Raw genomic sequence first — 14,082 nt, forward strand, 5'->3', positions numbered from 1 at the left:
ATACACTTGATAAATAAAGGTATTTATCTTATTGGGGGACTCAAATTACAGGACTTAAAAAAGTTATTCTTATTTTTAGAAAATTATAAAATAAGTACAGAATTATAAATTAGAAATGATGTACTGCTATACCTTCACGGTTGACTAAGAACTCTGGAAGATAAAAAAACTCTGGGATCAGTTCTTTGACATCAGTCATGGATTCAAAAGATGAAAGGCGCCAAGTTGTATTTGTAGAATGAAAAGTTCTGTCTGGAATGTCAAAACTTTGATCTATAAAGAAAGACAAACAATGCAATTAAGACACAAAGACTTTATTCTGTTTAAAGCTTGTTATAGTTTATTTCTGCTACTTTGAAAAGATTAAAATGATGTTCATTTTGTTTTTCAGTTTTAAAGAGGTTATTCATGTTCTTGAAAATAAATATTTCTAGGGGGCGCCTGGGTGGCTCAGTGGGTTAAAGCCTCTGCCTTCGGCTCAGGTCATGGTCCCGGGGTCCTGGGATCGAGCCCCGCGTGGGGCTCTCTGCTCAGTGGGGAGCCTGCTTCCCTTCCTCTCTCTCTGCCTGCCTCTCTGCCTACTTGCTATCTCTGTCTGTCAAATAAATAATAAATAAAATCTTTAAAAAAAAAAAAAGAAAATAAATATTTCTATACATTATTTGAGACCATATTATAGTATTGTTAATCTGCATTATGTTTTCCTGGTACACAAAAAATGGATGAATTTATATCACTTTTTTGTTTAATTGACTACTATCTGTCTACCCAAGCAGAATTAAACAGCAGGGACCTTGGGTATAACCCACAATGAGCACATACTAGGTACTTGATAATGACTTATTTATTGAATGAATAATAAAGAAGGAAAATTGAAGTTCAAGTGGGTAAAACAGTTTTTTCCCCATCAGAAAACAAAATTATTCCTTCACCTTTAAATTAAGACTACTTTTTTTCTTTTTTCGGTGGGGGGAGCACTGCTTTTTAGATGTAACTGAATTAAAGAATGAAGTACAATTTCCTATAAATGAAAAAACTAAACACAGTCACTCCTCTGTTAAGTTTTTCTGCAGTTTCTTTGTTAAGTTTTCTGTAGACTAATAATAAAGAACTGAGTTTTGACTGGTCTCTTTCCTGTCAACAGTTAGCAGAACATGAAATGGTATCCAGAGGCCAGCCCCTGAGAACACCAGCTGTATATATTGTACTATCGAAAACTCCTTTGAAGTTGCAAAAATTTTATACTTATCTTTTCATTTAGAGACTGTCACAGACTAATTTCAGCATCAAGCAAGGCACAATTTTAAAAAGATAGGCTAAATTTCTTCCCAAGGTCTGCGCTTCCCTGTCCAGCAACATTTTCTATTATTTTCATTACTTTCTTATCTATTTTGGGGAGTCAGTTAGCTCAGAGGAAAAGTAACCAATCTAAATGGCATCTAGAAAAAGTAATTCTGGAAGGCTACGGCAGATTCATAGTATCTAGAAGAGAGACTAAGGAACTGTGGTATGAAAGCAGCACACTGAGGGTCTGTTCAAACTGTCAAATTCTGCATTGTTTCTTAACTTAAAAAAAAAAAACTCTTCTACAAATTCCTATAATCTAGAATGTGCATGTATTAAACAAGGGGTTCTGAAGCTAGCATTTCTGTCCCCAAGTGACATTTAGCAATGCCTAGAGATATTTTTGGTTCTCACAACGGAACTAGTGGGGGAATGTCACTGGCATCAAGTGGGTAGAAGCCAGGGATGCTGCAAAAACAGCCTAGAGCGCACAGGACAGTCTTTACAACAAAGAGGATGCACCTCAAAAGGAATACAGGGCCAAGATGAGAAGCCCAGGACCAGGCCCCCGAGTCTAGCTAATCAGATGAAGTTGACGGGGATTGCAGTAGCCTCTGGTTGTTTTTTTTTGTTTGTTTTTTTTAAATCATGCATAAATACAGCATGAAGAAAACTGGCATAATAACAATATATATTTAAAAATTAAGAAATTTTAGTTGATTGGGAGTTTTATATTAATAGATTCTTGGGCTACATGAAAAAAGTGGAGGGCAGGGAGAGTCCTGTTACATGCTGCAGCAGTCCCAAAACACATGTGAAGTACTCTTTTTTATTCTGAGTGTCACTTTTTAATAAGGGCATTTGCAAACCAGAACATGTCTAGAAGAATGATCAGAACAGTGACAGGTTTGGAAACCAGAACAAACAAGGATGGCTTACGCACTGGTTTTTAAAACTCTTCGGTAAGTACAGAACGGTCTTATTTATGTTTTGGATTCCTTGCAGCAGCTGGGATACGACCCTGCATACAGGAGGCTCTCAACCTGATGTCAAATTAACTAAGGATAATTAGCTTGGGGATAAACAAGACTGAAAGGGAAAAAGGGGACAGGGCAAGAGTCTTCAAATATTTGAACAGCTGTCACTGGAACATTTGTTCTGTGTACTTACACAAAGACAAACAGAAGAAAGTCCCTTCTATAGACCAAGGAGAGACAATGCAAAATTCATTCCTCCAAGAGGTGGTATGTGAGTAAAAATACATAAAGAAGTTCAAGAAGGTTGAGTAAATGAATGGATAACGACCCCACAAAGGATTCTGAGTGCCATGAGGAAAAACTACAGAGCTCATACCACAGTCCTCATTAGAAATTGGTAGGAAAGAATGTCCTCATTTGCACACACATCAGTAAATTCACCTCTAAGTAATCTTCTGGCCTGTGAGCTGCCACTTAAAACACTGAGTAGAAGATTATTATCATTCTTCTCTTTTTGTGAGAGAGAGAGAGAGGCTGACCGGGGAGGAGAGGTGGAGCGAGAGGGAAGAGAGAGAGTCTTAAGACAGCTCCACGTTGGGGGCTTGATCTCATGACGCTGAGATCATGACTCAAGCTGAAATCAAGAGCTGGACACCCAACTGAACGAGACACCCAGGTGCAGAAGTTCATTAACTAGACAGTTCCTATGGTGATGGTGGAAGTGTGGCTCTCCTATTAACTACTTACAATAAATGACAGTAACATATTCCCACTAGAAATAACTATTAAATTGAACATCTTTAAAAAGTAAATTGCATACATTTGATAAGGATAAAGTTTGCAAATTACACAGGATGTGAACTACATCCTAATTTTAAAAAAGTGAATTGCATTTTTATAAACATATATGTCTAATCTGCAGTGAAAACTCAACAAATTAGCAAGATAATCTGGTTCACTACAAATTTCTGGAAAGAATTTTATTGAAGGAATAAGTAGGATTATTTTTCCTGTGGTTTGGTTAGTCTCAATACAGTCTCAGGAAGTATGTCAAGTCCCCCCCCGCCCAATGACCCAGTAAAATATTTTAGGTAGTTATAAAATAATTCTTACCTTGGTAGGCTAAAAACATTTTTGTGAACGGAGGCATCCTGACCAGGAAGTGAAGCACGGTGCCGCTGTTGGAGTAGTGGGAGCCGTAGTGGTAGGGCTGCACGGGGGGCATGGGGTCATCCTCCCGGGCCCCTTTGCGGTACTCCTCCTCCAAGTACTGAAGGGAACAGGCAATCAGACAGTGTTCATAAGAGAGTGCTCCAGGTATCACCAGTTTTCTTTCCATCTTCTCTACTAATCCCCCTTTTAAAAAATCATTATTTTATTTTTTATTTTGAGAGAGAAAGAGCACAAGTGGGGGTGCGGGGTGGGGTGCAGAGAGAAAGAGAAAATCCCAAGCAGGTTCCACACTTATCACAGAGCCCAACACAGGGCTCGATCTCATTACCCTGAGCATCATGACCTGAGCCGAAATCAAGACCTGGATCATAACCATCTGAACCACCCACGAGCCCCTATCCTATCCCTTTGACACCATTTTCTATGGTTTGCCCTGCCACGTGTTTGGACCTCAGCCACCTAAAGTGTCTCCTCCTCAGTGCCCCACTGAGTCCTGGTTCCTCAAGAAGCATGTCACAGTCTGCACCTTTACTCTCTCATTCCGTCACAGGAAACTCACCTGCTCTGCACCCTGCCTCCCAGCACTCTGGCTCCCAACGTAGCCTATCATGTGTAAGTTGATTATGATAAAGGAGAGCTGCTACTGTCACTAGAGACATCTGCATTTTAAAAAATGAGTCTCGGGCGCCTGGGTGGCTCAGTGGGTTAAGCCGCTGCCTTCGGCTCAGGTCATGATCTCAGGGTCCTAGGATCGAGTCCCGCATCGGGCTCTCTGCTCAGCAGGGAGCCTGCTTCCTCCTCTCTCTCTCTGCCTGCCTCTCTGCCTACTGTTATCTCTCTATGTCAAATAAATAAATAAAATCTTTAAAAAAAAAATGAGTCTCAAGATACAATGCTATGTTCTTTAGAGAAACTCTCTAGCGTGGAAAGGCAACAGCAGTGGAAAAACTGTACCACGTTACTAAGGTTCTTAGGTATTAAGGTAACATTTTTTTTGACTGTTTTGCAATGTAGTTTCACTGAGATAAAAGCGAATACAGTGATTTCTCACGCCTCCTATCTTCCCATCATGACGTAGGAAGCTCAACCAAATATTTAATATCTGTCACTCATCTCCCATAGCTTCTGTCTGGCTCTGATAACAAAGTCAGGCGATAGTGAATTTCTGGAGTCACTTCTCCTTGATTCCATAGCACTGCCCCACTTTCAACTGCAGAAGAATCAAGGAGTGACTGTTATAAGACACTTGGAGAGATCTTTCTGCAACTGTGCTACAAAACAATGTGAATGCAAGAAGACTGCTTCAGCTGCTCTTACCTTGATACTGCTGTGAAGAATGCAGCATGTGGCTAATGAGTTTTTTAAAAAATTTCCAACAGAATTCCATTAATGTTAATTTCTCAGAAATAGATAAATTATACTTTTAAACTTCAAAATCTGGTAAATTTCTGCTAATAAACTAATGCATAATTTGCTGAATATGAATAATAAGGAATTACAATACATTAAAATAGACAGTCTATTATAAATAGACTGATATTGTTCTATAAATAACACTAGGGGATACAAATAGCAGGATCCTGAAAACCTGTGATTTTTTTTTTAAAGGAATATAGTTATTTATATATGGATGTAACAATGGACTATTAGCTTCCAATTTATGCCACAACAAGCGTATTTCTTTTTCTGGGCAAAGTGTTTTCAGAGAACTGAGATAGACAACAATACCTAAAATCATATAATGATTTCCAGTTGTTTGTCACTCAAAGCACAAGAAGGTAAAAAACAGAAAAGTCAATATTATAAATTTTAAATTAGGTAAAACTCAAGTCTGTAAAATAAAACTTGAGTTCTCATGTATCAAAATATGAGGAAAAATGAAGCCTACCTTGTAGGTATCCACATAACGATCTTCTTTTTCTTTATACTGCACGGCTATGGGCTTAGAGAGATTTCTACAAACGAAGAGAGGACGGAAAAAGATGAAGTCTTTTGATATTGTCAAGCTTAAGCTGCCTACATGCCTGCATCCGTAAGTAAACCTGTGATCAGCAAACATGTGGCCCTCAGTTTAGTGGTTACACATGTTGCTTTGCAACATAACAGCCATCATTCAAGATTATGACTGAATCAACTGGTAGATGGTGGGATTTCCTAAATAGATTCATACCCACTCAGGAGTTCCTGGCTTACGAGTAACCTAGACAAGAAGGGCTGCTGGGGCCCCTGCTCTCTTCGCTTCTTCCATTTCCTCCAGAATCAGAACCGATGCTGTCTGGGGAAGCTGATTCCTGTTGAGCTCTGACATGCCCCACTTTCCAGACCTACACTTGTCCAGCGGTGAAGACGGAAGGGCGGTTTGGATGGGAAGCAGGACCATGAGGAGATATTATAGAATTATTAGGTTATGTACTGAAAATTAATAAAATGACACTTAAAAAAATTTTTTTTTTTAATTTTAAGTGGACCCCATGCCCAACGTGGGGCTTGAACTCATGACCCTGAAGGTAGGAGTCACATGCTCTACTGACTCAGTCAGCCTGGCACCCCAAAATGACACAAATTTAAAAATGACCAAGTGGAGACTAGGCGTGTGCATAGTGAAATCCATGTTTTATTGTCTAACTCACAGACGGGGAGTGACATCCTCATCTGCACAGTAGAGCTGTGTCTGTGCTGGTGTTCACACTCTGTCAGGGACGCTAGAGAACACTGGGATGAATCTTCACTTTTCCAAGCCACACAGGCAAGCAGCCTCCCTGTGTAGCACTTGGAAGAACAAGAGGAAAAGATCCGCCGAGGCCGAAGCCTCCCAGGCTGAGGGGCCACCGGGCTAGCAGCCATCTGGAGTTCCAACCTCTGGCTCCGTAACTAGATCAACATCAAGATCTGCCCAAAGCTCAGTGGATCAAACCAGGTCTGCTGAGCCAGCCAGTCATATGCCTATATCCTAGGGATACTGAAATTGATGATAGTAAGCACTAATTTGGTTTTTGAGACCTTTCTATAATCTTAAAAAATTCATTAAAAGTAAAAACAGTTTTATAGAATAGATACAAATTCACATATCAAAATAGGAGAAATCACGTTTAAGATCCAGGTATGCGGTTTTCTTCTAAACAGTGTATATAGGTTTTTTTGAACACAAATAATACTGTTGTGGTTGAAAAATCAGAAATTACTGATGAGCAGACAGAAAAACCCCCAAATCAGCTAAAATACCATTCTTCACAGGTAAAACATTTTGGTATATACCTTTCCAGTTGTTTTTCTGGTTATCTGTATATGTAGATTCACGTTTAAAAATAAAAATAACAGTCTTCTCCACCTACACTAAATATTTCTAAAATACCATTTTTAATGGCTGCAATATAAAGCAGTTAACTCGAACCTGGTGCTGGGCATTGAGATTGTTTCTAAGTTTTAGCCACTTAAAAAAATGATGTAAGGACTATCCATCCATATGGCCAAATTTTTGCACGCAATGCCAGGCACCATTACCAGCAATGAACCAGACAGAGTTCTTGCCCTCATGAAACTTACTTCCAGTGGGAACCTTTCTGGTAAAGTACATATTCTTAAGTATTCCTAAAAAAAGTCCAAGAAGTTAAATTGCTAAAGCAGTATATACATTTGAAGAGTTCTTTGGCGATATATTGTTAAATGCCTTCCAGAAAGATTGGATCTATTTATGCCAGTAGTGCAAAAATGTCTAAATGTCCATCAGCAGTGGATAAAAATATCTGGAAATAACACGCCACTTGCTGTTTTTTAAATTGACAAACATACTAAGCTGCATCTGATTTTTTTTAATTTTTAAAGATTTTATTTATTTATTTGATAGAGAAAGATCACAAGTAGGCAAAGAGGCAGGCAGAGAGAGAGGAGGAAGCAGACTCCCTGCTGAACAGAGAGCCCGATGCGGGACTTGATTCCAGGACCCTGAGATCATGACCTGAGCCGAAGGCAGAGGCTTTAACCCACTGAGCCACCCAGGCGCCCTGCATCTGATTTCTTGAAAACTATCTTAAGCTAAGACTACTTCTCAGTAGTTAAAATATTCTAAAAAATATATATTCTAATATACCAAGTAGAATATTTGGAGTCAATTTTTCTTTAAATAACCTAAGAGAACTTTAAAAAAAAATTAAATAACCAGAATATTTCCTCATCAACTAGGGCTATGTGGTTACTCTAAAAGGCAATTCATTCAAGAAAAGCAGGATAAATGCTTAATTCTTTTGTTTTAATTGGCAAATGTCAAAGGTAAGAAACTGGTGCCCTAGTTATATCCAGTGGCAACCAGTAAGTTTGTTTCTGGAGCCTTTAAAAAGCATCATTATTAACCTAAGAGTTTTTTTTTTTTTTAATCAATTGTAGTCATTATTTTTCCTAATGCTCCGACTGTCCTATCTTTGGCGGTGTTAGCCACTTCAAGTTGGCTCTTGAGTCCTTTGTTATTTTTCTTTTGGGTTGTGTTAAAAAAAACACACGATACAAAATTAATAATCATAACAATCCTCAAATAAACAGTTCAATAGTGTTGACCATATTTACATTGTTGCATGAAACGTCTAAAGCTTTTTCATCTTGTAAAACTCTACCCCCACTAAACAACTCCCCATTTCCCGCTCCCCTGTGCAACCTTGTCCCCTAGCAACCACCATTCCCCTCTCTGCCTGAGTCTAATGACCCTAGATAACTCACATAAGTGGAATGTCACAGTATCTGTCTGTTTTGCGGCTAGCATATTTCACTTAGCACAATGTTCCCAAGGTTCATCCATGTTATAGCGTATGACAGGACTTCCCTCCCTCTTAAGGTGGAATGATGTTCCATTGTATGTATGTACCACAAATTCCCCATCCATCCATCCACAGATAGACATGGGCTGCCTCCCCCAGCTTGCTGTTGTGAGCATTGTTGCAACGAACACAGATAGGTAAATATGGCCTCCACGTCCTTCCAACAAGACTATTAGTTTCCTTGCTTTCCTTTCTTTTCTTTCTTTCCTTTTTTATTTTTTTTTTTTTGATTTTATTTATTTACTTGACAGAGATCTCAGTAGGCAGAGAGGCAGGCAGAGAGAGAGAGAGGAGGAAACAGGCTTCCTGCTGAGCAGAGCCCGATGTGGGGTTCGATCCCAGGACCTTGGGACCATGACCTGAGCCGAATCAGAGGCTTTAACCCACTGAGCCACCCAGGCGCCCCTGTTTCCTTGCTTTCTGACACAACAAATACTAGGCTCATCTTCTATGTTTTCTTCTAAAAAATTTTAGAAGAAATGAGAGAATAGGAAATCACTATTTTGTGACCCCTAGTGAAATAAATAACCGACTTAAGAGATAGTCATCAATGACAGAAACAAATTCAGGGGAAGCCTGATACCATGGATCAATGTGAGCATCATTAGAATGGACGCCACGTGTCTCCTGAGTTGGTCAATATGTTGGTCAATATGAAGCTCACACCCCCTACAAAGGACACCCGCCCAAAAAGGCTGACCCTCGGTCTAAGCGAGACTGCAGAACTAGTTTCCAGTCTCTAGGAAATACAGAGGCTGAAGGAAGAAGGTAAATACTAACATGGGAATGGGGATAGCCTACAAAATAACTGATCTGTTTCAAAAAGTCAACGTTAGGAAAAAAGGAAGAGGAAAATGCATACCAACAAACAACGGCTTGTTCTAGATATGTCTTCAGAGACAAAGCAACCAAAGGTGATACTGGGCCAAATATGAGCCAGTCAACTATAAAAAGAAATCTTTCATATAATTGGGGGACACTGGAAAATGGGCTGGGTATTAGATGATACCATGAAATTATTGTTAATTTTCTTAGATATGATAGTGTCACTGTAACATAAGTAAGAAAATGTTTGATACTTTCTTAAGAGACCTGTGCTGAAGAACACAGGAATAACATAACAAAATGTCTGTGATTGTCTTAAAAAGAAAAAAAGAGATGACACAAGCTTGGCAGAAATATTCATAACTGTCGAGTTGAGGTTATGGACAGATGGGGTTCATTGTATATTCCTTCAGATTGGTGCATGGTTGAAAATCCTGATAGGTCTTTAATGAAATAAAGACAGCCTATGGACAAAGCCAACAAGTGACACCGTTTTCAGTTACCTGTAAACTGAAGGATCATTGAGGTCAAGGGTCTCACTGACATAGTCAGCGAGTATGAACGGGAACACCGGATACTGCATGAGATCATTGAAGGATCGGCCGGCATGTTTGTTTAAGTGAGTCAAATACTCAAAGTTAGTGATTTGTCCAGTATACCATAAATTTGTCAGAGCATTGATGTTGCCGTATTCCAGGAGATTAGGGAGGTTATTTGTTAGTATACTGTGGTACACGTCATCACGAACCTGCAAAGAAAGGAGAGGAAAAAACAAACAAACAGATTTTCTTTTAGGTTACTGATACTTTTCTCCAAAGTCTCCATATTTTAGGCACATTAGTAACTTCAAGGCCACCAAGAAAATTCTTGTTGCCCAAATAACATCCACTGGTGGTGAACTGAGATTCAACTCTGGGGCTTCCTCTGAAGGCTGGACTCCTAAACGTTATGTTGTGTTGCCAGAGAAATCAGCTAATAAGAAGGTAAGAAAACGTCTGTATAGAAAAGTCACTTATATACAGATCCTGAAAAAAAAAAAAAAAAGGATAAAGAAGAGTCTTCATCTAAATAAATGCAACATGGTATTTAGAAAGAGCATGGTCGGGGCGCCTGGGTGGCTCAGTGGGTTAAAGCCTCTGCCTTCGGCTCAGGTCATGATCCCAGGGTCCTGGGATTGAGCCCCACATCGGGCTCTCTGCTCAGCAGAGAGCCTACTTCCTCCTCTCTCTGCCTGCCTCTCTGCCTACTTGTAATCTCTGTCAAATAAATAAATAAAATCTTAAAAAAAAAAAGAAAGAGCATGGTCATCTTAATTAGACAGATTCCATCTTAAAACCTCTGTGTTACTACCACATCTGTAATATGAGAATAGTAATATTTATTGCATGAATATGAAATAAGATACCCTATGTAAAATACGGTATTTAATTTTCACTACTGATTGAAAAGCAATAAACTTTTGTGTTTGTTTGGTTTTTTAGAGATTCACAAAACTTGTCACAGAAAAAGGTAATCTGATTTTTTCTAAAGTAATTAAATGATGATTGGTAATAAATGGGCAAAAACAGACAAGCCAGGGCTTTACTAAAAACAAATTGAAATATCTATCCTAAATGTGTATGGACTTAAGGCACAGGAATGAGAGCTACAGTCGCAGATAACCAGAGACAGGACTAAAAGTAAATGAGGAAATGGAGCTATGGCTATGGAACAGGCAAGGTCACAGGGGGTTTAAAAATCTACACCGCAAACCTGTTCCACAACAATGTGAATATATTTAACACGTAAAAATGGCTAAAATGAGGACACCTGGGTGACTCAGTTGGTTAAGCATGGGCCTTCAGCTCAGGTCATGATCTCAGCGTCCTGGGATCAAGACCCCCATTGGGTTCCTTGCTTAATGGGGAGCCCACTTCTTCCTCTGCTTCCCTCCAGTCCCTCCACTCATGCTCACTCATTCTCTCTAATAAATAAATAAAATCTTTTTTAAAATGGCCATCTTCTTTTATGTATTTTTTTTTTACCACAATTAAAAAAAAAATGAATCGGTTCAAGGAAAAACAAAAACAAAAACAAAAACCTAAACTTATAGTTTAAATCCGAAGACTGCCACCTTCTAAGGCTAAGGCTGATAGGAGTTTATGACAGACTGCATAACAAAACCACACAAGAAAAAGGAAGTTTTCATTCCTTTGACAAATACTGATCAGGCACATTCAAACTGTTGAAGCTACAGCACTTAACAAAACAAACTGTTTACATTTTATTGGAGAGACAATGTTGGATGTTATTAAGTCCTATAGAGGAAAACAGAACAAAGGCAAGGAGACTTGGGGATAGGAGTAAGGGAGGGGTTGTTATTTTATTAAGAGTAGTCAGGAAGGTCTGAGAAGGAGACATTAGATCAAGGAACCTAAAAAAGTGAGCAAGTGAGTCACGTGGATTTCAAAAAGGAAAAACATTCCCGGCAGTATTCCGGAGCAGGAGCAGTAAGTGCAAAGGCCCCGAGGCATTAGTGTGCCTAGTCAAGGAAAACAAAGTCGCCATGGATGGAGAGAGCAGGGGATACAATGATAGAAAAGAAGGTCAGCGAGATAACAAGATGCCAGATCATTCAGTGCTTCATTCAGCTATTATAAGGACTGTGGCATTAACCAAGTGAGGCAGGAAGTGACTGGAGGGTTGTGAGTAGAGAATGACATGATCAACACACTTTAGCTATTGTGTTGAGAATAGTCTGAAAGAAGGGGGAGCAATGGAAGCAGGGAGGACAGTTAGGAGGCTACTGTAATGATTTAGGCAGGAGATGATGCTGGCTTAGACCAGGAGGGTAGTAGTGTACATAGTCAGACCTATCTTGAGGGAGAGTCAGCAGATCGAGAGCATGTAGGGCATGAAAGAGTAAGAGGAGTCTAGGGGAATCCCAAAATTTCTAGCCTGGGCAATCAGAGAGATTCGAGTTGCTAATTTTTGAAACGGGGAAAATGGCAACAAGATTTTGAGGGGGCAGATTAGAAGTTTGGTTTTGTGCGTGCTCAATATGAGATGCTGATTTGACTTTCAAGTGGAGATGCCCAGGAGGGAGTTAAGTATTTGAGTGTGGCATTCCCAGGAGGGGTTTGGGTAGTGACCCAAATTTGTAAGTTGTTACAATACAGGTAGTATTTAAAGTCCTAAGAGTGGATGAGAAGAGAATAATAGGTCTGCGGAGTGAACCCAGAGGCATTCCAAGCAGCATCTTCGAGGAAGACTGAGAAGGAATGCCCTGACGACAGGAGGAGAGCCAATGAAAAGTGATGACCCAGAAACCTAGTGGAAAAGATTAATTTTTTCTTGAAGATTTTATTTCTTTCTTATTTGAGAGAGCGTGGCAGAGGGAGACAGAAAGGAAGAGGCACTAGCAGACTCCCTGCTGAGCACGGAGCCCAATGCGGGGCTTGATCTCATGACGCTGATCATGATCATGACCTGAGCCGAAACCAAGAGTTGGAAGGTCAACTGCTCCATAGACTGCACCACCCAGGTGCCCTGGGAAGGTTATTATTATTATCATCTTTTTTAAAAAGGAGAAAATAATCACTGGTGTCAAATGCTGCTGATAGGCCAAGTAAAATGAGGACCGAGAAATGTGACCACAGGGTTTAGACACGGAGGTCACTGAGAACCCCAACCAGAGTTCTAGGTGAAGTGGTGAGAAGAAAACCAGCAAGGAGCGTTTCAAAAGAGAATGGAGGCAGTGAGCACACATCACTTCTCCTTTCTATAAAGGACGGCAGACAAACTGAAGCCGAAGGGATGTGGTGGGGGTTAAGAAAGGGTTTGTAAACAATGGAATCTGCTCTCAAGTTTAAATTGCTCTTTTCTGGTCGATTATGCATTCACTTACTTTTTACAGATACAGTTACTCTGGAGAATCTGAATTTAACACAGTTTTGAAGGACAAAAATCATTCTAATATAGCCAAGGTTCACTTTAATTAGGACTAACGAGCAATTTTTACTTGATGACAGAAACAGTGAATCAAAGTTTAAATAAGTTAAACCCTGATAAAATCATTTGAGTACAGTTACACTGGACCCATGATAACTTCAAAAATATGTATCTATTAATAAAGCCAAATTTACCTTGGTGTTATCAAATGCTAACAGGAGTGTTCTACCATTTGTTAAAAAGATCTCTACAGCATTGTCTCTCAACTGCCACCAACGCTTGTGGACTTCTTTAATTTCTTCATATGTCCAGGAGAAGGATGCTGGTTCCAATTCTCCCTGAAGGCTCTAAGACAAAAGAAATAAATGAAAGTGTTTGCTTCATAGGAAATATAAATAATCATTTTAATCTTAGATTTTTTAAAACGTCAAAATGAAATAAGACATCTTCCTTTTGTGGCAATATGGCACATAAGATTCCCTGACCTGCCCCACCCCCTTACTACAAAACACTTCAAAATGCTGGATGAAATTTAAGGAATTTTTAAAAAGACTTTATTTGTATTTTTTAAGAGACTTTATTTTTTAGAGGAGTTTTAGTTTTTTTTTAATTTATTTTTTATTTATTTTCAGCATAACGGTATTCATTGTTTTTGTACCACACCCAGTGCTCCATGCAATCCGTGCCTTCTCTAATACCCACCACCTGATTCCCCCAACCTCCCACCCCCCCCCACCACTTAAAACCCCTCAGATTGTTTTTCAGAGTCCATAGTCTCTCATGGTTCACCTCCCCTTCCAATTTCCCCCAGCTCCCTTCTCCTAACTCCCCATGTCCACCATGCTATTTGTTATGCTCCACAAATAAGTGAAACCATATGATAATTGACTCTCTCTGCTTGACTTCTTTCTCTCAGCATAATCTCCTCCAGTCCCGTCCATGTTGCTACAAAAGTTGGGCATTTGTCCTTTCTGATGGAGGCATAATACTCCATAGTGTATATGGACCACATCTTCCTTATCCATTCGTCTGTTGAAGGGCATCTTGGTTCTTTCCACAGTTTGGCGACCACGGCCATTGCTGCTATA

General features: G+C 39.5%; 1 protein-coding gene across 7 annotated transcripts in view; it reads right to left on the reverse strand.

Moving 5' to 3' along the window:
- The window catches only part of LYST (lysosomal trafficking regulator), a 174,117-nt gene that overhangs the window by 34,434 nt on the left and 125,601 nt on the right, over positions 1-14,082 (reverse strand). For all 7 annotated transcript variants that reach the window (XM_032313704.1, XM_032313702.1, XM_032313699.1 and 4 more), the window contains 5 exons: positions 13,189-13,341; positions 9,568-9,812; positions 5,323-5,389; positions 3,375-3,531; positions 133-273 (listed from right to left, as the gene is read on the reverse strand). In XM_032313704.1, coding sequence (XP_032169595.1) covers positions 133-273; positions 3,375-3,531; positions 5,323-5,389; positions 9,568-9,812; positions 13,189-13,341 — 763 coding nt within the window. The remainder of the gene's footprint in view (positions 1-132; positions 274-3,374; positions 3,532-5,322; positions 5,390-9,567; positions 9,813-13,188; positions 13,342-14,082) is intronic.

This window comes from Mustela erminea, chromosome 14 (genome assembly GCF_009829155.1).
Source record: "Mustela erminea isolate mMusErm1 chromosome 14, mMusErm1.Pri, whole genome shotgun sequence".
NCBI classification, from domain to species: domain Eukaryota; kingdom Metazoa; phylum Chordata; class Mammalia; order Carnivora; family Mustelidae; genus Mustela; species Mustela erminea.